The sequence below is a fragment of the Guillardia theta genome (assembly GCF_000315625.1).
Source record: "Guillardia theta CCMP2712 unplaced genomic scaffold GUITHscaffold_4, whole genome shotgun sequence".
Lineage (NCBI taxonomy): Eukaryota > Cryptophyceae > Pyrenomonadales > Geminigeraceae > Guillardia > Guillardia theta.
Window position 1 is genome coordinate 957,567 of NW_005434670.1, and position 23,422 is coordinate 980,988.

A 23,422-nucleotide genomic window follows, 5' to 3' on the forward strand; every position below is an offset into this window, starting at 1 on the left:
TCCTCCTCCCTCCTCCCCTCCTCCCTCCTCCCTCCTCCTCCTCCCCTCCCTCCCTCCTCCCCTCCCCCTCCCTCCCTCCTCCCCTCGCCCCTCCCTCCCTCCTCCTCCCTCTCCCCTCCTCCGCTCCCGTCCCCCTGCCCTCGCCTTCCTTCCCTCTCTGTCGACTTCTCCTCTCTCCATCTGTGTCCCGCCTCTTCTATATTGCAAGTCCGGCACCCTCTGCCTCTACTTCATCATCCCAGCCGTACGCGCTCCCGCTCTCTCTGACTCTTTCACAGCTCGCCGATCAAACAGGGAAGGGAGCCATCGGCTTCAAAGATTTCACTCGCCTCCTCTACGTCAGGACCAGGTCGTTCGTCCCTCGTGTCAGTGACGTCGACTTACCCTCCAGCAGGAAGTGCTCTGATTGCAACACAACAGTCCTTCGCCAATGACCGTCCTCTTCTCCTCCTCGTCCACGACAACGTTACAACAGCCACAACATGATTCTTTTGATTATTCTTTCATTCCCCTCCTCTTGTAAATAGGTGTGACAGCACTAATCAATAATCGAGTACACCAGCTCAGCTGTCTAGCGAGCACACAAGCAACCGCTCTACCCTCATGCTCCTCAGCTTGCAAAGATCTTCCAGCGTCAGCCACAAGTTCGGAACCACCCTGATCAATCTGTACGCGTCGTCGTAGGACAGAGCAAGGAGGAGAGAGTCTTCCGATGCCTGAACGTCTGCTCCCCTCTTGCCCTCTGATAGCGCTCGTTCCTTGGACAGGCCCTGCTTCAGCAGCCGGCAGATCTTCATGACAGACATCTCCCCGAAGCACTCCCCCTTCTCCAGCTTGTCGATGATCACCCCGTCCAGCATACAGATGCAGCTCCCTGATGCAACCCAGAACATGTGAGTTCCTATCGAATCCTTCTTCGCAATAATCTCGTCCTTCTTGGCCACGCTCACCGTCATCCGGTCAGCAATCTCTCGCAGGCAGTTCATGTCCACCCTCCGAGCACGGATCGTGCTGCTCTGCAGCAAAGCAGCGACTCGTCCATCGATGTCGAGGGGAGAGTTCTTCACCGCCTCGATCCTCAACTCCAGCAGCCTCGTTCTCTTCATCCTCTCGCTGTTGACCCTGATGCAATCCTCCAACGAGAACCAGAGGTTTGGTACCATCCTCATCAACGGCAGGACGACCTTGTAAGACAGCTCAAGCAAGGTGCAAGTTTCCATGGCAACAATGTCGGCTGATCTCCGGCATTCCTGCAGTGCTGTCTTAATGTCGACTCCATCTCTGACCAGCTTGCAGAGCTTCACGACGAGCATCTCCCCAAAGCATCTTCCAGGCTGAAGAAAGTCTATGACCTTGTTGTCCAGGATACACTCACAGCACCCGGACACCAGCCAGAACATGTGGGTCCCATGGCATCCCTTCCTCGCTATGAAATCTCCCCTCTCCACAATGCGCACAGACATCTTCTGTGCAACGAACTGGAGGCAGGTTGCATCCACTGCCCTTGCTCGTATGATGGGCGAATTCATCAGGATCTGCATCTTTTCATGGAGATCGATGCTCCCCCTCCTGCTACACCTCGGCGATTCCTCCTCTTCATTACACTGCTTTTGATGTGCCTCCACCATACTCATCGGAATTCAACTGCTACGACTAGTTCTTCCTACTCATCAGCATTGCTCAAACCTTCCTGTGCTCGAACCCTTCTCTCTATGTCTTGGTATTGCCCTCAGATGACTGTCTTCTCTCTCTCTCCTCTCCTCTTCACTCCTCTCCTCTACTTCGCTGCTGCTCGCCCTCGCCCGTGGCTTTCGATTCCTCCCGTTGCGTCTGCAGGGAATGCACGGGATACCGAGAGGTCGTGGTAATTATCGAAAACACTTCTTTTCGAATACATAGAGATTTGGTTTCTTCGAAACGCTGTAGTTTGAGAACCAGGGCATGCCGGTCACAGGGTTGTTGGACCCCCTTCTCCTACTGTGAAATCAAATCAATTGGAGGTGGGTCATCTCCAAGCAATTATATTGACCAATTTATGCACGCAGTGTCGGGTCGCCTGAATTGGGGGTAGGGTGCTTCTGAAAGAGGTCAAGGGTCGGAAAAGACGGTCCAAATATTGAGATTTTGGGGTGGGTGGTGGAAAATTTGGGGGTACCCTACAACACCCCTGGGATACAACAGGGTGGATCGGGGGTGGTTGTAGCTTACACGACAGAGGGGGGTGGTGGACCATGACTGCCTGTTGTGCCATGTGACAGGTCCCGGACCTACCCCATGTGAGAACGGGACCCACCCACCCCACCTCTCGATTCACCATCCCGTTGGCCCCCGGGACGCTGGGTTGGGGGTTGCATTGGCTACTTCACAATCCAACGCCCCCACACCAGGCTCATCGTTTTCTCGAATCTAGCACTAATATCAAATGCGATAGTGCAGCTCACCTTTGTAAATCCTGCACCAGATTGAGGACCTCTCCGGCTGTAAACGGTCACGAGGTCTCCCCCGGACTGATGAGTCGGTCTACGGGCCGGGGGCCGGGGGTCCGAGGATGGCCCGGGCGTGGCACTGCGGCATGTGCCACTGCGACTGTTGTGAGTCCGTGGAGGGCTCGCCGGGGTCGTTTTTTACTCAAAGTTAAGTTAAAAATCTTTACTCAAAGTTAAGTTAAAAAATCAGTACCGTGCTCATCGGCTCTTACCGTACTGTTCGGATTTTCATAGCCGGGGCCCGCCGCAGCAGACGGGCAGCCGCGCCGCTGAAGTCGGACCATCGCTGAGTCGCGGCCGGATTTCCGAAGTTCTCTCAGCTGAGCTGCGGCGAAGGTACTGAAAGCCTGACTCGGAGTATCATGCGGCATGGCAGTTCAGTTAAAGCACTGAGTAGCCGGGCGGCCTGGCAAGATGACCGTACCGTACTGTGAGGGTCAACTGAGTTGCCAGGTTGAGAGTCGGCGGCGGCGAGGCTCGCTGTCTTTTCCGACCGAGAGTCTCACTGTCGGCCCGGACGGCACGGGCCGTACGGTACGGTCAGAGTCCGATGAAGTTCGCCCGGCCCGGGTCACCGGTATCATAGTATCCGACCGATCATACTGATATGATAGTCAATGTCAGTGATTGGCAGTCACCGTGCAGTACGGTATGCGGCGCGGCCTGTCACGGCGCACAGTGTCGAGAAGTTCAGATGTCACAGTGTGCATTCCATGGCATTTTCTAATGCTCGCTTTTGATCATTTTCGAGCGGGGTACTTCAGCCCAGGATTTTTGAATGGTCGGCGCACTGAAAATTTGTACCAGAAACTTCGATAATGGTTGAAAGTATGTTTGAATCGGGGACCGTGTCGAGCAGTTTTAGGTTTACAAGTATTCTTGCTTCCTCCAAACAACAAGGTTTCAAACATTAAAACTATTTTTGACCTTACACGCTTTTACACGCCTGGGGGGTGCATATACAACCAAATCGCCTGCCCTACCCTTCCCCCATTGCTCTGCATCCGCACCCGCCGGCGCAGGCGGCGTTTGTTTGAATCCCAGATGGCTCTCAGCCAATGGCTCTTTCATCTTATTCAAGCTCCAGGCCATCCAAGGTTGGATCATGTGTGAATGTTTGTACTTTTGCGGCATACTGCAAGACGACGTTTCAAACAGCTCGAGCTTGTTTTTCAAAGGAAGCTGTAGGAATCAGCATCGCCATGGATTCCAGAGCCTAGGGCTGTTTTCGAATCCTTTTGATGCTCATTGCAAGATGGAGAATTGCTCGTTTTTGGTGATCAAGCATCCACAACCCTCTTTCGTATGCTTGAGCTTCGAGCACATCTCTGACTGTAGAGTTGTTTGGTGTCTAGATTGTTTCTCGTAAAGGATCTCTCTGATTAGGCAATTGATTGTTGTTTTGGTTGGCATTCTACAAGACCCATACTTCCTCCTCTCTGTGTCAACCAAGCACATAAGCATAAGGCATGTCAGTCGTGTAGGCAACTTGATTGCAAATAGATCGCAAGTGTAAGATCTATGAACTATTCAACGCCATGAATGCCGGATGTGAATGAACTTCCCTCAGGACTTCTCAGTATCAGAACCAGCGAGCTAAGACATAAGGTAGAGTCTCCATTGAATATCATTCCTGCGAATGTAATGTTTTTATCAGTTGTGGGGAAGAGAAGCATGGAGACAAGCGGGTGCCCAAGCGAATAGGAACATCTTGCGGATGTAGGTTTGGACAAAGACGGCGATGATTCCGAGGTTGTGAAACAGGCAGCGAAAAGATGCTGAGGTTTTCGGAGTTCATAAACATGGCTTGTGACGAGCATGTCACACGTAAAGCGATGGAAAACAACAAACAAAAATTGTAAAGCAATCGAAAGCAACGAAAATCAATTGAAAACAACAAACAAAATTCTTCTCAAACGTCTTACTCCTTGACTTCAACCACTGATTGAACATCATTTTGACCTCGGTCATATCTCGACAAATCCGATTGTACTCCGCCGCTGAACAGAAAGTTGTTTGCGCCATCTTTTCAACGAGTGGTGCCGGGTTTGCAATCGAGAAGTGAGAGATTTCACAGTATTTATTATTTTCGATGTCGTCTTCATGAAAAAATATATACCCATGCACTCTGAAATTATCGTGGAGATCATCGTTGGCATGCTCCAACATGCAAGGAAAGCTGAAGAAACACATTTTTGGTATAGCATTCATTTCATCCGTATCCTTGTAAATTGATTGATAACAATCACGGTTTCCAACCTTGTTCAAAATTCTTTTCAGGGCCACACAGGGCACTCGATTAGTTATAATGGTTTCGTCTACATGTTCCAAGAGGACTCCATTGTACATGATGTACACTTCGACAACCTGTGCATCTGAGTGCAGCGATTTGATCATGCCCAGTCGATTCACTTCAACGCCCCTGTGATCTTCACACTGATATTGAACCCCTGTGCCAGGCTCAAGAATAATATTCAAATTACTGCTTGGCTTTTTCCAGTACATCCTGGGCAAGTCTCGATCATCAACTGACGTATGCAGGATCATTCGAAGCTTCAAATCTTGAGGTGTCTTTGACTCATCACAAGTCTCTTCCTGCTCCAAGAATGTATCGAAATCTTCCTGCCTTCGCCTTCTCTGAATTCCATTTGTTGCTGATACACGACGGTGAAGATTCATTTGTTGGTGTCTATAACTGGAGCGCAAGGGAAAGGGAAGCAACGGGGAGAGAGGGGAGCAGGGGGGAGGGAGGGAGCAGGGAGGAAGGGAGGGGAGCAGGGGGGAGGGAGGGAGGGAGAAGAGCATGGAAGGAGGAGGGGAGGGATACTTGCAATGGAGATCTCAGGATTTTTAATGAAAATTATTTGCTCTTTGATCGGGGGCAAGGGGACCTGTGTTTCGGTGGCACCCTATAGACATAGGGTAGGTATCCATATAAAACAACCGGTGTAGAAAAAAAAGATTGCCGTTGCTAGCTGGCATACGACTCCTTGATTTGAAAACAAAAATACTTATTGGCTGGATTTACTACACTCGTCAATGGCTGACACTAATAAGATTTCATGAGCGTGTATCGAAATATACGAATAACCCTACCCCCTCCACATCAGACAAACATACCGGTACACAGGGTAGAGAGCAGCCAAGAGGCGTGTAAGCCGGAACTCAAATGCTTAAAACAAATATAAAAGAGTACTGAGTGGTACAAATCATCCTGGTACAAAATTGACTAAAAACTGTATGCTTATGATCAAATTAACAGGTACAAGTGTTTGTTAAAAGGATATTAATTTATAATTGGGCATTAGTAAATGCCATGGAATGTTTCCTCACTCCGAGGCTCATAGAGCCGGCCGGCGGCTCCGAAACAAACTTAACTCAGTTCCGGTGGTAACTTGCCGGGCGCGAGCGGCCCGCCGCGGCGGCACTGACTCCCGGGCGGGCCCGGCCGGAGCCGGGCCCGGGAACCCCTAATAAGTACCCGGCTAGTTCGTTTCAAAAGTTTCCGGGAGAAAATTTGACCACCAGTGGGATGGCGGCGAAGACTGAGGGAGGAAAGGGGAGGCCATGGCTGGAAGAAGGGAACCTGCTGCTCACGTAAGAAGCCATTTGTTACATCCCTTCTATCTATCATCATCCTCATCTCTCCTCCTTCGCTCAGGATGATTGGCATTCACCACTCTGCCACCGTCTCAGTGCACTGAACTTCGCGGCTCTGAGTGACCGTCGGGTATGCAGGCCGCGAGAAGCGGAGTGGCTGCTGGGGCCCAACACGTCGAGCTACGGGAAGAGGACAACGGGCCCCTCGAAGCCGCAAGAAGGCAGTGAGTTGTCAGCCGCTGAAAAGCTTGAGGTGATAGCTCTGCGTCCTTGTAGGTACGAGGGAACAATCTTTGCGAGAGTGCGTCGAATCCCTTTCAACCATCGTTGCTGGAGGTGACCATGTGGTGTTCGAATCGCTTGCATCGCTATCTTTCACTGTCGTGCATGTCCTCGATGTTGCTGTCATGATCATCCTGGTCGTTGCTGCGACCTCGATCAAGAACGTAGATCCTAGTTCTGATATTTGCTTGCTTGCTCCTCCTCTCCGTCGCCACCTTCGTCCCTTCGTCCTCCTCCTCCTCCTCAACCTCAGTGCAACTGACTTTCGCTCCCAGTGGAGCGCTCGAGCTCGCTTCTTTTTGATCAGCTCCAAGTGCGTGAGAGCGTGATGAGAAACATGAAGAAATGGGCTGAGCAGGACCAGGAGAAGGCGATTTCAAGGTGATGAACGCTCTCAAGTTTGCAAGATTGCAATGAGACAACATGGCAGAAACGATGAAATCATCGAGCTGCGCCAGAGATGCGACGAGGTGATAACATGCAGGTCAAGGGAACATGTTGAGACCCTGGCAGTCGAACGAGATGCTGAGAGTGGCAGTGGAGAGCAACAAGGCGCTCAGGGTGCATATGATCACATTGCAGGTGAACTAGAGAGCTCTATCAGTGAGGTCTGACTTGCTGCTGTTGAAGAGAGATGGGCAGCAGCTGCAGCGGGCGGTTGACGACGCGCGATCAAAGCTCGGTAAATCAGCGACAACTTCTGTGAGGTCGCACGTGTTGGATGTGATGTTTTCATGCGGAACAGTCGCAAGTGAGAGGCGATGGAAGGAGAGCACCGTAGAGGAGGCAGCGGCACTCCAGCGATGTCGGTAATGAAGGAGGTACAGGGGCGCCCAACTCTGACGTGTCGCAGGAAATCTTTGATCCTAGCGAAAACACTTTCGTCATGGAAGAGCTGTTTGCTCCTCTCGCAAGACCTTCATCGCGTTCAGCAAGACACCAAGATCGGTAGAGTTGTACGGGTTGAGACGTTCGTATTTCTCACTTTTCTTTTGCTCAGCGAATCGAATGACGATGCTGTCTTTCTGGAACATGTTCAGGCTTGACATGCAGAGAGCTTTTCGCCGTTGGAAGATATGTTACCTGTTCGGGAGGGAGCTGGAGTCACGTTGTTTGAATCCTTGGAAGAGAAGTCTTAGCAGAAACAAGAAGAGAATTGTCATGTGGAGGTGGGCAGATGAAGGTTGAATGGTTTGTTGATCGAGTTTGTTGGTGACGTGGAAAGCAGCACAAAGACACAACAGGCTAATGAAAAGTAAGAAGAAATTGATCAGAGGGGTGAGGAGACGGCTGAAAGCTTCAAGTTTTCTCCGTTGGTGGAATCAAGTCAAATCGCAGGTAAACACGAAGTCTGATCTCAGCGAGATTTCTCACAAATTGACCAGATGATGAAACGTTTTATGCCAAATGTGAGAAGAAGGAAGATCACTTGGCAGTACTTCAGAACCTGGTCTGTTTTCACCTCTTGCATCCTGGTACTTCCATGTCTCTGCGATTGGTCGCATCCCTTGTGATTTCTGTCAGCACCTACGAAAGTCTGAGAGAAAGAGATTGGTGGAGTGGAAAGTCTGTGCAGAAGAAAGGATCAAGCTCACGCTCGAATCGTTCAACACGTTGAGGAAGGTCGCGGTCAGATCAGGAGCAGCGAGGAAGCTTGCTGGCCTTCTGCTGGTGATCTTGCTCTACCCCCGTTGGTTCTTACAGGCACTTGTGCAGAAGTGTTGGAGGAGAAACGCGCTGAGGAGATGCTTCAACGCGCTCAACCAAGTGTCGTGTCACACACAAAGAGTCCAGGGGGCTCAAAGAAGATCAAAGTTTGCCATCCTGTTCTTCAGCTTGCACATGTGGAGAAGAGAAATCAGCCTTTCCATCCGAACGGACCTGAGGCGAACGATCGAGACGTCGCAGGATACCGCTTCTCTACTCCATCACTTCAAGAGCTGGGCCAGCATGACTGGCAGGGCCTCGTGGAAACCGACACTCTCATGCAGAGTACAACATGTGTTTGCAAGGAGACGGTTTTTGAGATGCGCGTCTCTGTTTCTCAGGTGAGAAATCCACATGTCATTCTGTTCTCGATGCTCTTTCCTTCCCGGCTCCTGACTTCTCCCTCCCTCCAAATCTGCAGCGTGCTCTACAACAAGATCTTGGCAGGGAGGAAAGTGATCGGCAAACTCCGGCGGCAACAGCTCATCAAACTTGGCAAGCTCCTGAGGCGGTGGAAGAAGAGTTATGATGAGAAAAGAAGGAGGGGGTTATCATCCTGGATCAGGAGAAGGAGAAGAAATGTGATACGATGAGAACTGCACTGAGCCTTCTGACAGCGGCACAGGCGCAAGTCAGGAGGAGAACTCTGCACTCTTGGAGCGATCTTGCTGCCCATGAGAAGTTTGTCAGGAACTTCACTGTTCACTTGCTGTGCAGATATATGATGAGGAATCTCACGGATGCTTTTCTCATGTGAGAACGACATCTTGGCAAGCCGCTTCTCACTTTCCACGCAGGTGGTTGGAGACGATGGTCCTCGCCAGGTCCAGACGCCATTTCTTCAAAATGCTCGCAGCTCGCACGAGGAGGAGACGCTGTCGACAGACGCTAGCGAGCATGGTAGATGCTCATCTGGGCAAGAGAGCAGGTGAAAGTGTAGGAGGCGTCCTCCTTCAATGACGAGCAGGCAGACGAGCTGAGGGAAGCAGAGGACAGGCTTGTCGATGCCATCGTTCAGGTGAGGTAAACGATGTAAAGGGAGGGAGGGATAACGAGGACGAGACAGGCGTGTGCTGGAAATGGCACCACTAAGGAAATCTTTGAAGCTGCGATTCAGAATGTTCACAGCACAAAGAAGGTAATGTCAATAGCTGGAATAAATGTATGACATGTTCATCTGTGACTCTTCGCTCTCTTTCATGACTCAGTTCTCCCTGGTCTTCTACCTCTCCCTCGCTCTCCCTCTCCCTCCCCCTCCCCCTCCCCCTCCCTCCTCCCTCTCCCTCTCCCCCTCCCTCTCCCTCTCCCTCTCCCTCTCCCTCTCCCCCTCCCTCTCCCTCTCTCTCTCCCTCGTTCTCTTCCTCTTTTATACGATAAGCTCCACTGCATCACCGCTGTTATCCAGCTGCAGGCCAATGAACAATCTGCCGTAAGCCTCCTCAATCCGATCGATCGCCATCGCTGCTCCTCCTCGCATCTGCCAAGTAGCTCAGCTTCCTTCTCCTACCCGCTCGCATCCACCAGCAAGAACGTGACGACCGCAGCGTGCGGGTCAAGCTCAACCGACAAGATGTCTTCCTCTAGCACGTCTGCGAGGAGTCAGACTGAGCGCATGCTGCTGGCACAAGGTACCGCATCCTCTATTGGCGGACACCAGGACCCCATCCTTCCACATGCCGAAGGTCTGGTCCACGAGGTAGGATGAAAGCTTGAGGTGCAGCCAATCGCGATCGAGCAGGTTTGCTGCAAAAGAGGTGAGGGAGGGAGATGAAGGAGGAGGAAGAGGCGGAGAAGAAGAGAAGAGGAGGAGATGAAGGAGGGACAGGGAAGGAAGGGGGGCAAGGAACAGGAGCCGGGAGAGATGATAGGGGTGAGGAAGAGGAGAGATGATAGGGAGGGGAGGGGGGTCAAGGAGGAGGGAGAGGCTGAGAGTATACATCGCCTCGAACGGAGAGCGTCGACAAACCCGAGGCGAAACCCTCCTGTCAGCCTGAGGATACGAAACTTGTTGTGCTTCAGCGTGACGTCACAAGTGCTGGAGCTGCTAACCTTGTACTCGACGGTCCTCCGGCTGTTGGAGATTTCGAGGAAGAAGTGCGTCAGGTCCTACCAGATACTTTAGGAGCTCCTTCTGTTCCTTGCGAACTCTCACTTGCACTCTTAGCCGATCGTCGCCCCCCTCCGGCGTTGCGCCGAAGATCATGTCGCACAGCGTGCAAACTTCTGTCTTGGATCGTGTTTGGATACAGATCTCCTGAGAAACATCAACGCCAAGTCATCTCGACCCTCCCACGTCGCTCCTCCAACACCTCCAATGGTCTTCTTGCTTCCAGCAGGTACCTCTCGAGCAGCTTCCGAGGGATGTAGTCATAGTCTTGCAGACAACCTTATAAATGTCATCAGCTCCTTCTCCTCCCCCTCACGCCTCATCCTCCCCCTCACCCTCGAACCAGCTCGTCGGCACAGCCTCCGCCATCCTCTTGGCAACGGGCCTGGGAGAGTCGACAAACGTCTTGAACATGAACCCCGTCGCAAGCACTCTCCCTCCCCGCCTCTCCTCCAACCCTCCCATCCTCGGTCCGGCACCTCTGAACACGCTCCTCTCAACAGATCCGTTCATCACTCTCCCCCAACGAATCAAGTCGCTGCGGGTGATGTGTACAACCTTCAGGTGGGTCCGATCGAGCGAGACCGGGACGAGCCGGTCGGAGAAACTCCCACGGGCGTCATACCTCTCGTACTGCAACAGCATCTCCCCGTACCCTTGCACCTGGTACACTTCTCCAGGCACTAGGCTCGTGCCCAAGAACTTTGACACCAGCTCGTACACCCTCCCTCCCTTGACCAGCTCGCTCTCCCTGATACTGACCTGCCCTCCATCCTGCGCCTGCAGCGGGAGGAAGGTTCGGTCCGGCGCGTGATCCCCATGCAGTGCCCGCCTGAGCTCCACCTGGTTGCAGGTGATGAGGGTGTGGATGGCGAGCAGAAGTCGCCCTGGTGAAGACTCGCCAGAGCTCTCGATCTCTTGTGCAATCGTGACCAGCAGGCTGCCCAACTCATCGTCCTCTCCAGCTGAACCCTGGTACTCTTCGTCCAGCTGGTCGTCTGCCGGCATGTCTGCACGGAGCTTGAGGATCTGAGCGACAAGATCCTCGCGCTCGAAGAATTGCTCTACTTCTACTCCTGCAGCGCGCAGCTCGAACTTCATCTCGGAGACTGACATAGTTGGCGGGTCACGGACCACCTGCAGCAACCTCTCAAGCAGGTCGTTCCTCTCGAACAACCCCTCGACGGAGATGTTGCGGTCCGCCAACATTTGCCTGCACAGAATGGTCAGGGTTCAGTCAGACTTCAACTTCCCAGCACTTGATCTCAACCACACTCAGCCTGTCGTAGGCTCGCCGTAATCTCCTCATCCCCTGGTCCGCCGGGTTCTGACTTGCGGCTCTCAGGAGATCGCGGATGGCTCTAAAAGCCGGAACAACTCTCTTGCTCTCCATCAGCAGCAGGTTGCGGAGGCTCTGCTTCAAAAGCCCCGTCCCTCTGTCCTCGCTGTCGTCCTGCGGCCCAGAATGCCTCCAGACAGTGATCGCTCCGTCGCTCGCTCCTGCAGTCACGATCGTCCCTGGATGAGCAGAGAAGGAGATGGAGCATATCATGGATCCGTGCATGGATGAGGACACGAGAATCGGTCCCTCGACATGATCGCAATACCTCAGGAAAGAGAGCTTGTCGACGACTTCTCGATCCTCTACCGACGTCAGGAGCCTGGAGAGCAGGTACATGGCACTCTCCGCCTCCTCCTCGCTGTCTTTCTGCTGAACTGCCTGTAGGAACACGAGGCTGAACACCTGACGACTTGTGTGCGACCAGAGCTTGATCCTGCTCATGACAGTCAGGCTGTTTAAGAGGAGAGGAGAGCTCCACCTGCGGGAGGAGATATGGAGCAACTTAGCAACGTCTTCTATCAGGCCCAACTCGAAATCGTTTGTCACTCGCTCGTATCCTATGTCCCTCTCGAACTCTCCGGTCATCACCAGCCAGACGCCGCGATGGTCAGCGACGGGAAACTCTGTGAGCATCAGCCTCCCTTCGGCATCCGCCATGGCCAGCTTTGTCCCTCTCATCGCCATGGTCTTGAACTTGACGCTGCTCGAGTTCTGTATCGAGCTAACGGCTGGTCCGATCGGCGAGGTGTGTGAGTGAAAGTCTGCCAGGTCGGAATCGGCAGCCCTCACGAGCTTCAGGGTCTTGACGTTCCAGAGGTTCACGTGCAACGAGCGATCGTGACAGGCCTGTACGCTGACGTTGTCTTTCATCCAGTCGAGGCTGAGAACAGCTTCGTCCGCCCTCGATGAGTCCTGGCAGCTGCCCAGGTAGATGTGCGAAGGCTCGTTCAGTTTCAGCAGCTCTACCAGCAGCCTTGCTTCCTCGTTCCTCAGCCCGTCAAGGTTTCTCTGCAGCATCTCGAGCTGTTTGACGTTGGCCGCGTAAGTCTCTTCCAGCTCAGCGATCCTCTCACCGATCTGATCTGTCTTGCGCAACTTGAACGCCTCCAGCGCCTCCACTTGCTCGTCGAATCGTTTCCTCCGAGACATTGACACCTCACACCTGTGAACACAGATGTTGAGCTCTCCCTGAATCTTGTCCGTTTCTTTGGCGAGTTTCTTGGCTTCATCCGCCAACCCTCGAGCTTGGTTGATGTCGTCAGTCCCGATGCACTGACTCAATAGTCAGACACCATCTTCCGCATCGCCTTCACTTACCTTGAGACACTGAAACAACTGCAGCAAGAGGCGAGCGTCGACTTTACCGACAAGTTCTTCAGCCTTGAATTGAGCTAGCCTGTCAATGCACTCCAGCTTTCTGATCAAGAATTCATCGAGCTCCGCCTTCCACGCGCCTCTCACTGAAGCTTCGGGGAAACTTCTCGAGAAGTTCTCTTGGATGTGATACTTGATGTCTTCCAGCGACTCCGCGGCGTATTCAAGAGCCTCCTGCACCAACAGGATCGACTGCTCCCTCAGCTTAGGTCGGTTCGCGTACGCGTTCCTCAGAGGGGGCCGGTCGGTGAGCAGGGCATACTTCCTGAGCTGCTTGAGGTTAGACGACTTGGCGTGAGGTTGACAGCAAGTCTGGATGAGAGTAGCGAGCAAGACGCCGTCTGCAAAGTCCCAGTGAATGCAATCAAAGTCCAGCGAAAGCTTGAAGATCTCTTCTGCCCAGCGCTTGAAAGCCACGTGACCGTGGGTGTCGAAGATGTCGATCAACCCACTCGCAGTCCCCACCGCCAAGTGATTGCCGTCTGGAGAGTAGCGAACGCAAGTGAGAGATGTGAATCTTTGCAGGAAGTCGATCTGGTGGATGGGCTTCAGATCAGCATCGAGTATCATACACCTCTTGTTGGCTGCTACTGCAATGTGACTGCCGTTGGGCGATATGTCAGCAGAGGTCACCGACGAGTGGAGGTGACAAAAGTCGACGCAGGTCAAACGTTGACTGTCCCACTTCTGTATGAACCCATGGTATGTCGCTGTGAGGAACCAGGGAGACGTCGGGTTGCAGCAGACGTTCACCACGTGCTGACGAGGCACTCCCTCGCAGACCTTGTAGCCCAGCTGGAACCGATCCCACGAGCTCATGACGAAGAGAGAGCCGCAGCTAGGCTGGATCAAGACGCTCTGGTCGAAGAAGTCAAACGAGCACCCGACGGCAGCATGCTTCTCTTCCGACGGTTGAGGGTCACCCAACGAGACCGAAAGACTCGCAACCTGCTCGATGAAAATGTTCGGCTCCTCGCTCAAGTGAACCTGCCGTCCGTCGCACACGAAGTAGAAGGTTTTAGACTTGATTGCTGGAGGCTTTCCATATGCGGATGTAGGAAATTGCAACTTGTGTCTGAGAGTATCCAGAGAGTCTTCGCCAGCCATTGCCACAACGTCCAAAGTGACAACATCGGAAACGATCGGAACGAAATATCGCATGACTTTCTTCGTCTGGAAATTCCAAATCTTTGACAAGCCGCTGCCCTCACAAGTCAGAATGCAAGAGTCTTGATCAAAGGTATTGTGGACGATGATTCTCGAGATGCTGCAATGATGCATGTGATACACTCTCATCAATCGACCGAACTCAAACTCGTAGATGTTCCCTAGTTCACATCCGAACACCACTCGCTGGTAACCGACGTATGCAGCAGCGGTCATGGAGGGGACGGAAAGGTGGTCCGCTGCTTCCCCGGCCCTCACTGAGAAGTTCCATGACAAGTCTCCGCCCGTCCGCGTCATCTTGACAAAGTCTGGAAGTCCAATGCCGAAAGTGACGAACTCAGGTGACGAGACTCGTGCGAAGGGATCAAAAACCAAGTGATCGAGGAACTCAGTGAAGGTGAACCTTCCTATCACTGCCTCGCGCTCATAACTGAGAATGAAGACGAAGCTCTTCTTGCCGCGACCCAGCAAAGCTACATCACAACTCTTCGGAAGGAACTGGATCTCCTGTATCTTGACCTGAAACAAGGAATCAATCGCAACCCTTTTGTGCACTTCCAGGCTTATGACGTCCCAGATGATTATGGTTCTTTTGGTACGAACGCTCAAAGTGCACACTCTCTGTCTTTGGACATCCAGGTCAACCGATACAATCTCGTCGTTACCGTGTTCGAGAAAGTGTCGCTGACTGTTGTTCCTCTTGTCAGACAGAACTGCAGTCGACCGATGGATCGAGAGGTATTCCCCAGTGCACACCACAAAAATATTTGTTGAATGATGACTGCGCCTCCCATGCAATGAGTGGACGCGGAGAGATTGGCCTCGATAGACGAACATCTCAGAGTCCAACTCGTCTTCACGGAAAGCTTCAAAGTCGTCGACCTTGAGTCGCTGCTTGTCGTAGCTGACGGTAGTTTGCTTCTCCTCCTTGTGGGAACTAGCAGGCAACTCTGATATCTTGCGGTGGCTCTGGATGGTCTTCTGCACAAGCTTCCATTGTACAACACTCCCTTCCCCGTGAGAGCAAGTCAAGAGATGGTTGCCGACGAACGAGAGAGCGCTGACTTGAGCTGTGTGACATGTGTACTTCATGCTGTGAGGATCACGAGACGTGCAAGGGAACCTACAAACAATTACGTCTGATCCAGAGCTGTAGCTCAGAGTGTCTTTGAAGAGCATACTTCTGTCTACTTGCAATGTTGTCCTGTCGTTTGACGTATCTTCATCGTTGACAATCTCCAGAACAGATTGCTCCATCGTACAAGAGTGCGAGGCCCACTTGACATCTAGAGGGATTTCTCCTCCTCTCCGACTTGTGCAGGAAACAGGTGAGTGGTTGTTGTAATGTATTCCCCAGAACAAGAGCTCTTTGCTCGCAGAGTTTGCCCTGACATAATTCGAGTCGAGCGACCAGTCCAAGTACAAGATGGATGCTGTCGATCCTGACATTTTCATGAACTTTTCAGCAAGATTGTGAGACCTGCGAATATGGACAAAGTGATCTCCAGTCGACAATGCCAAGAGCTGGTCGTTTGGAGCAAATTTCACACCGATCACGCTCTTGCCACATTTCAAAGCTGCTGAGAGGATTTGGAAAGTCAGTTTCCCTCCTTTCAAGAGCTTCTGAGAAAATTCAGCCTCCAGATCTACCTCGACCATTTTAGATTCCATCTTGAAATTGACATGAGTGATTTGGCGACTCTCAATTTTCTTGGACAGCTGCTTCTCAAATAGTAGTTCTTTCTTCTGACCTTCCGAAATCAGACCATTCTTCTTCAGGATGTCCATTTCCGCAATGAACAATCGTCTTCGCTTTATGGACGACTTGTTGTCATTGTGTAAAATCCCCTTTCGAATTCTCTTCGTCCTGTGTGTATGGAGCTCAGCTTCAAGGTCCAAGATTTCATGTTGTAGTTTTTCCTGCTGCAACACAATTGTTTTATCAGCAACCTTTCGATCTTTACGAGTCCGTTTCTCATGGTCTAAGAGCTTTTTGAGTTCAATCTGTCTGGAATTGATGTCATTCAGCAACTTCTTCTCATATTCTGTCCAAGTAACTCCCTCTAGAGACAGTCGCATCCCTCCGTTAAATATTGAGGTGATCGAAACGTCATTTTCTGAAGTGACATGTTGAATGTCAGTAAATGTTTCGACGTCGATAACGACAATGTTTCCATCCTTCAAGCCTATCACACAACTGAGCCCATCGTACGAGAAGCACATGCTCAAGATCGACGATTTGTACTTATTTCTTCTCATGCACTTTCTGTCTGCAAGATTCCACAGCGCAGCGACTCCGTCATCAGAGCCACTGACAAACTTGGTGTCATCCATTGGAGAAATGCTCAATGCTAGGACGCTTTCCTTTGAAGGTGAGTCCATCACCAAGATCAGCTCCCTTGTTCTATCTCGACACCTGTAAAGAATGTTTTGGTCCGTTCCAATCAGAACCGTACTTGCAACCTTGTCAGACTGATTCCTGGTTTGGTCCATGAAATGAAATCCAGTAGACTTCATGACTCCTGGAAAGTTTGAGATCGCAACTCCATATTGCTTCACTTGAGACTGATACAGACGAGGTATGTTTTGCTCATGGACTTTGGTAACAGAGAAGGATACTCCTTTGCCCTCTACTTCATGTCGTTTCCACATGCTGAAAACAATCGAACCGTCTGATCCTGAAGACATCAGGTAATGCACGTCCGACATCGCACTATCCCAAGTCAGAGACATATCAATAACACTATCCTTATGCATTGCACAGATATCCACTATTTGACATCCTTTCCAAACGTATATATTCCCGTCCTCCATTCCTGTCAAAAATTCATCTACCCCACAAACAGCCACACAGAAAATAGTCTGCATTTTGATCTGACCATCCAATGGAAAATCATCATTCCACTTCCAATAGCTCTTTCCATTAACTACTTCTGAATATCTTTGCGTACAAACCAAAGTGTTTTTCTTGTAACATTCATCAATGTGAAATGCACGAGCGCTGGCATCTCGAAGCTTCATCCGAATGGTTTCTTGCTGATGAATGTCTTCATAGCTATGCAGGATTCGATGAATCGCATTCATGGACCACCGAAAATACGGATTTTGACTGAAACCTCTTCTTGGAAACGATTTCTCTTGGAGTTTGCGTTTGAATTGATCACAAAGGAATGAAAAGGCTTGTTCCAAACTTTTGAATGTATCCAACGTTTTCTGCCACTGTAGCAGATCAGCATGAATGACAAAGTCTTTGATGTAAGAAGTCACTTTCAAGGCCAGAATGTAGGCTTGCACTGCAGAACGGAAATCATTGCCTTGGCTTGCGTCATCAGCCAAAGTAACAAGATCGCACAATAGTTCATATGCGGGCTGAATATCAACGTCTGTGTACTCATACTCTTTGACTGAATGAACATGTCGAAGAATTTCCAACTCCAAGTCAATGACTTCCATGAACAGGTCGCTATCTGCTGTACAAAAATTGGTCCACTGTTCAAGTCTGTTATGCCCACAGACAAAGATCAAGTCTTCATGTGGATGCACCGCTATTGAACTGATCTTGTTGACACCCAAGCACGCAAAGGTTTTCAGACCAATCGGTTCCTGCTCAAGATCAAATATGACTAGGTATTGAAACCCTGCTATCAAAAACACAGCGATCATGTCAAGTCCATTCCTTCCGAATTCCAGGGCGAGAACAACAACTGGTTGCCCTGCATCTATTTTCCGGTCGATAGGGCTCCATTCTTTTACACGTATGAAGCGACGTGAGTATTGGTCATCATGAAGCAAGGTCCAGATGATGATGGAAGGCTTCTCGTCATCTACGTTCAGCTCATGCCCCGTTGCGATGATATTTCCAGAAGGATGCAACGCAGCACAGGTAATTCTCTGATTTGTTTCCTGCAGAACCAACTGGCGATTTGTAATGTAATCAAGGACGACTCCTGTCGCACCGACAAAATAGAACACACAATTTTCCTTTGACAAGATGAAAATTCGGCATGAAAACTTACTTCCGCCGAAGCCATACACGTGCTCCATCTCCAACTCTCGACGCACACTGAGGTCTTGCGCTTCACCTTCCAGCTCCATGTCGGTCTGGCTGATGTTTTTGCGCCAGGGCTCGAGGATCTCAAAGGTGTCAGACGCAGAGTCATGAGCTGAAGGCTCTTCCTCCCCCGGACGCTGGTGTGCCACAAGAGTTTGATGCATTCTTCGTAGATGAGGATGGGCGTCTTCACGACGTCTCGACTCCTCTCCTCGACAAGAACACTTCCACAGGTTCATGAATACCCGAAGGATGAAATGTTTCAAGCTGTGCTCTTTCTCTTGTAGGTTGCTGTGGACAGAATGCAAGAAGTTGAGGTCATCTTTGTTCTTCCGATATTCTTCCTTCAGTTTCCTGGGTGCAAACAGCAATGTCACACAGAGGGCAAAGCTGCGAAAGCAAATCAAAACCTGAGCTCGTCAGCCTTCTGATAGAATTCGAGCTGTTTGCTGTTGTGGAGAGAGAGCTCCAGGTCTTGATGGTTGTACGCGTCACGCAGCTCTGAAGTAGCTCTTTCGCGCTTGCTCGTGTAGTCCTGCAGGAAATGCGCATGATCTTGCGAAGAATCGTGAAGCTTCTTCTTCCACCATTGGATGGATGCTTTCGTCTTCCAGTTGAACCCGGAGACTGTTGCATGTCCTGCCGAGGAGGAGGAGAAATCGTAGTCCTCATGAAGCGATGTCAGCTGGTCAATGCTATAAGTCTTTTCTTTGATCTCCTTGGTTAGCCTTAAGATGCAGACCCTACACTTGTCATCTATCAGCTGCTGGATGCCTTGGCGATTTCGTATAACTTCGACAATAGATCCTAACAACGCATTCCTGTCTTTGTCGCTTGCAATTTCTTCAACATTCGGTACGTAACGCACTTGAGAAGCAGACGTGATTTCTTTGAGTTCTTGCTCTCTGTCATGTAGATTTGACGTAGGTATCACCTCTCTTGCTGTGTGAGGAAGTTCGAGCTCCAGGATCTGTTCTTGGCTCCTCTTCAGTTTGACAACATCGTCGGAGAGGTACCATGACAGTGTCGTCAAGTTGCACAGTTCTGATATTGTGGAGTTTGACATGTCAGAGTGAAGCAAGTTTGGATCTTTTAGGTGTGAGTGACAGGTTCCTAGTACATTCACCTTCTCCTCACCTTCCCGCCACCTTCATCCCTCGATTATGCGAAACCATGGCGGGGCTTGTGAACCACCAGGCAAGGGGCCTAATTCCGAAGTTCGCGGGGCACTTCGGATCGCCGCCGGGCAGTGAGAGGCCGGGCCCGCACCCGGGCGCGACCGGGGCCGCCCGGAGAATCATGGCCGGGCCACCCACTGCGGCCTCCGGCGCTGAGTGACGGACTAGAGTCGGGCCTGCTCAAGACTCTACTCTCCTGATTGTCCTCGTACTGATTTTTAACACCGTCGATGCTCACTGCCGGCCCGCCGGCATGCCGGGACCGGGCCGGGCCGGGCCGCGGGCGCCGGCGCCGCCCCCCGGCCCCCGGCCCGCCGCCGCCGCACTGCCGCTGAGTGCTTCAGGTGAAGTGTCAAAGATCGTTTTTGACGGTTACGATAGTTTGACTGATTTGACCCTGGATGGGTGGGTCCGTTTTCCTTAGCTGCAAAGGGTGGGGAGGTCGTCTCGGGACCGGTCCATTCCTAGTCATTTCGATAGGTACCAAATTATTTGTGCATGCGACCCCTCTTCCAGCGCTATTTCAGTGGGGTGGTAGTCGAGGGGGGTAGGGCTACCACTAGCGCTGAAAGGCCGCCTCTTGGACATGCTGAGATGAGAGAGCGGAGGAGCGACAGGTCAGGAGCAGAGGAGAGAGGAGAGGAGAGGAGCTCGTAGAGCTACAGGAGGAGGTAGGGACAAGACCGAGCCCTTGAAATCCTGCCTATCGATATCCTTCCTGATCTGATACAAGACCATGGCGATTGTAGTGCTAACGGCGGTCCTTTCCCTGATTGCGGCGTATGCAAACGCTCAGCAGACATGCCCGGGGGTGGAAGCGATTTACACTGGAAGTCCTGTCGGAGCTTTTATTTCAGCATCGATCTCGTGGAAGCAGTTGTATGGCAATACGGTGTCCTTTGAGATTCAAGGGATGTGGAGACGAAAGCATCAGTGGCCTTGCTCCTTGAAGACAGGTTTCAGCGGTCCAGACGGATATCCTGGACTGGGGGACCAACTTAAAGTGATGGGGTTGTCGGCTATCGATGACACCTCACCGGATCCAAGGATCATCACACCTGGCAAGATTGGAGCTTTCTTCAGCACAGGTACGCCACTATCGTCCTGTCTTTGGTCACTGACTGTTGCGATGCAGGAGATGGGAAGGATTATGAACTGCCGTTGAAGGTTGTCTCCTATTCTATTGAAGAAGACTGGATTTCCACCATTTCTGTTTTGGTGCACACTTATCCCGCTCCTTTCCAAACATTGCAAGAGATTTACCCTGCAAGTTATGTTGCGGTTTCAGGCCAACAAGACTTGACTCAGCCATATACAATCATTCCATGGAGAGCCACTCTTTCAGGATGCTGTCGTAGGTGGGCTGCTCAGACTACAAGCTTGAACTTTGCTGTTGGAGCAGAGGTAGATCTGAGTAATCAAATTTCTTCAGCCAGAATTGTCAGCATGCCTTACTGGACTATCACCCCGACCAAGAGGACGATCTCGGTCTGTGCTTTGTCTTTGACGGGGCAAATGGGTATGTTCCAGAAGAATGGAGGTACTTTGAACTGGCCTTTGGATGATAACATACCAGCGAGCTTTGAGTGGAGTATTCTGGGTTCGAGCCTTCCAGCCAAAATTGTGAGCGGGGCACAAACATCATGTGTAGTGATCGAGGTTGATCCTTTGGGAGTCAGTGCAGGAGAATTCATCCGCCTGCGGAATAAATTAGGCAATGCAGTATCGGAAGCTGAAATGGCAATAGCGGTAAAGGCGAACACTGAAGTTCCGGCAACGCCAGTCGCGACATCCACGAATCCTGTTCTTGACACAAGGATGTCCTGTCCTGCAAGTTCAAGTTGCATGAAGATTCTCAGCCTTGGCAAGTACTACGCCTGGTCTAAGATGAAATGGACAGCAGGAACTTGGACAAGCCCGCTCGAACTGAGGTATACAGTAGCTACTGCCTCCTCTCAAAGCCCTCTGGTTTCGACGTCGCAGTCTAGTGTTGTCTACAGCACCACCAAGGCCGGCGAGGACCATGCCTACCTCCCGCGGGGTTCCTGGCTGTCGCCTTACAACGATGCAGGGGAGTACGTGACAGACTTAGCGGTGACGTACACCTCTTCGACTACCAATGCGGACCCTTCTGCAGACCTTCCTATCTCTTATGGACAACGAGACTACTACGACCAGGGAAATCCTCTCCCAAACGTCTGGAATTCTGTTCCAAACAGCAATTTCAATGACGGGTTTGGTGGAGCACACGTCAACCTGTTTATCCAGAGAATGACGTCTCAGGCTGCAGCAGGGATCGTAGACCCTAAAATCATGGCAGCTATAACTTCAATCAAGCTCGCCAACGAATCTCAAGTAGCCGACTACTTGTACGAAGGATACATCAAGCTTGAGAGAAATCTGCTGCAGCAGAGCAACCGGGGGAGCATCTTCATCATGTACAAAAAGGGGTCTGGTCCTCCTGTCCTAGATATCTCGACATCGCCGGTCGTTGGGTACGTGAATGTGAACGCTTCGACGACAGTGGACGGAAGAAATCAAACAACAATCAACCTGTATGTAAAGTATAGTGACGACAAAAGCATCCAGAGGGCACTTATGTGGAGACCATGCACTTCGCAAAACGAGCCCGTCGTGATCTGTATCGCGACAGTTATCTCTGCAACAGGATTCGGAGATCAGCAATTCTGTGTTTATCTTGATGTCGTTCCCCTTCGAGCTCCAGCCATCACTCCAAACCTACCAGGGCCATATTCAGCTATCATGGGCGACCTGACAGAAATCACCTTGGCCATCGTTCGCAGGGATGAACCTATCTCCGGCCTCGACCAGGACCCAATTATCCAGTTCAGCTCAACGCATGGTTCGTTGCCTGAATTCAGGATGCAAGAAGCTCTCACCAGCGCCACCCCCGCTGTTCTACAACTTGTAATTATCATCTCAGTGACGTGTCGAAAAGTTCTGATGCCATCGCATTGCAGGTGGGTGCGGATAAGAAGACCCCGGGCCTTTCTCAAGTGCTCGGCAGTGGCGACAGCGTTGTGTACGACTCGTATGTCTCCTACTTCCAGTGGATCCCCTCGCCCTATCAAGGGGGTTGGAAGGGTTCGATCTGTGTGGAAGTGTGTCTCGAAGCCGGAAGCTGCCCGGCGACCCCCAACGTCTTCAGTCCCGTCTGCTCGACATTCTGCCTGGACATACTCGTGGAGAGATGTAAATGGGCACTGCAGTCGGAGGATTCCTTCGCCGAGATCGCTCCTCGCTTCCGGACCAACTGGCTGCAGGTCCTTCTGCCTCTTCGTACCCCGCGTTCCTCTGACTCGCAGCAGCTCTGGTACCTCAACCCCTTCTTCCAGCACCCCGACTACAGCGGAGTTTCGACACAAGCAGGGGCCGTGAAGGTGATCAACGTTGGTAGAGTGTACAGGGTGCAGATGGGAGATACGGTATGGTGTCTTGTCGCCTTCTCCTCGTTGCTCCGCTGACTCCACACCTCGCAGGTCAATTCCATCCTCGAGCGCTTCGGCGCTTCGCTGCAGAGCTTGATAAACTTGAATGCTGACGTCACCAACTCATCCATCCTTGCCAAGAAGGGAGAGTTGGCGCTGCAGGTGAAGCAAGAGCGCCAGCCCTCTTGTCTTGCCCGCTGACTTTGTTGAAGGAGTTGTGTATCATCCCTGATTCTTGCGCCGTGCTGGCGAGCTAGAGCGAGTCGTTTCCCTTGTCCCCATCACCGTGTAAATAGGTTGAATTTATTGTATGGCTAGTGCATGCAAGAGCCAATGAAAGAACAGCGTCTTGTTGCGATTGATAGGGTGAGCAGCTCTTTTACCGCCTCCTCCTCTCAATCTTCTCCCCGCGCCACCATGACATCTCTCTCTGCTCTACGTCGTGACTTCATTTTTGCACTGCACCTACTAAAAAAGCGCAAGTCACTCTGTCGGTTTCTTTTTTACTTTTTTTTAAGTTTTTCTCATTTTTTTTTAGTTGAACACTTTTACCACAATCGTGCTGTCGGGGAGGGTGCGAAATGCTGGGGCAAGGCGAAGAGGGCAGAGGGAGAGGGGAGGGAGAGGAGGGCGAGAGCAGAGGAAGAGGAACAGGGTAAGGAGGAGGAGGAGGAGAAGG

General features: G+C 51.4%; 1 protein-coding gene across 1 annotated transcript; it reads right to left on the bottom strand.

Moving 5' to 3' along the window:
• Positions 1 to 529: 529 nt before the first annotated feature.
• GUITHDRAFT_150177 (hypothetical protein) lies at positions 530 to 23,184 on the bottom strand (the record flags this gene model as incomplete). Its single annotated transcript, XM_005841113.1, is given in 4 exon segments — positions 530 to 554; positions 599 to 956; positions 23,147 to 23,149; positions 23,168 to 23,184. A coding segment is annotated over 1 exon segment (358 nt), but the record flags the coding sequence as incomplete, so codon positions are not given.
• Positions 23,185 to 23,422: the final 238 nt, after the last annotated feature.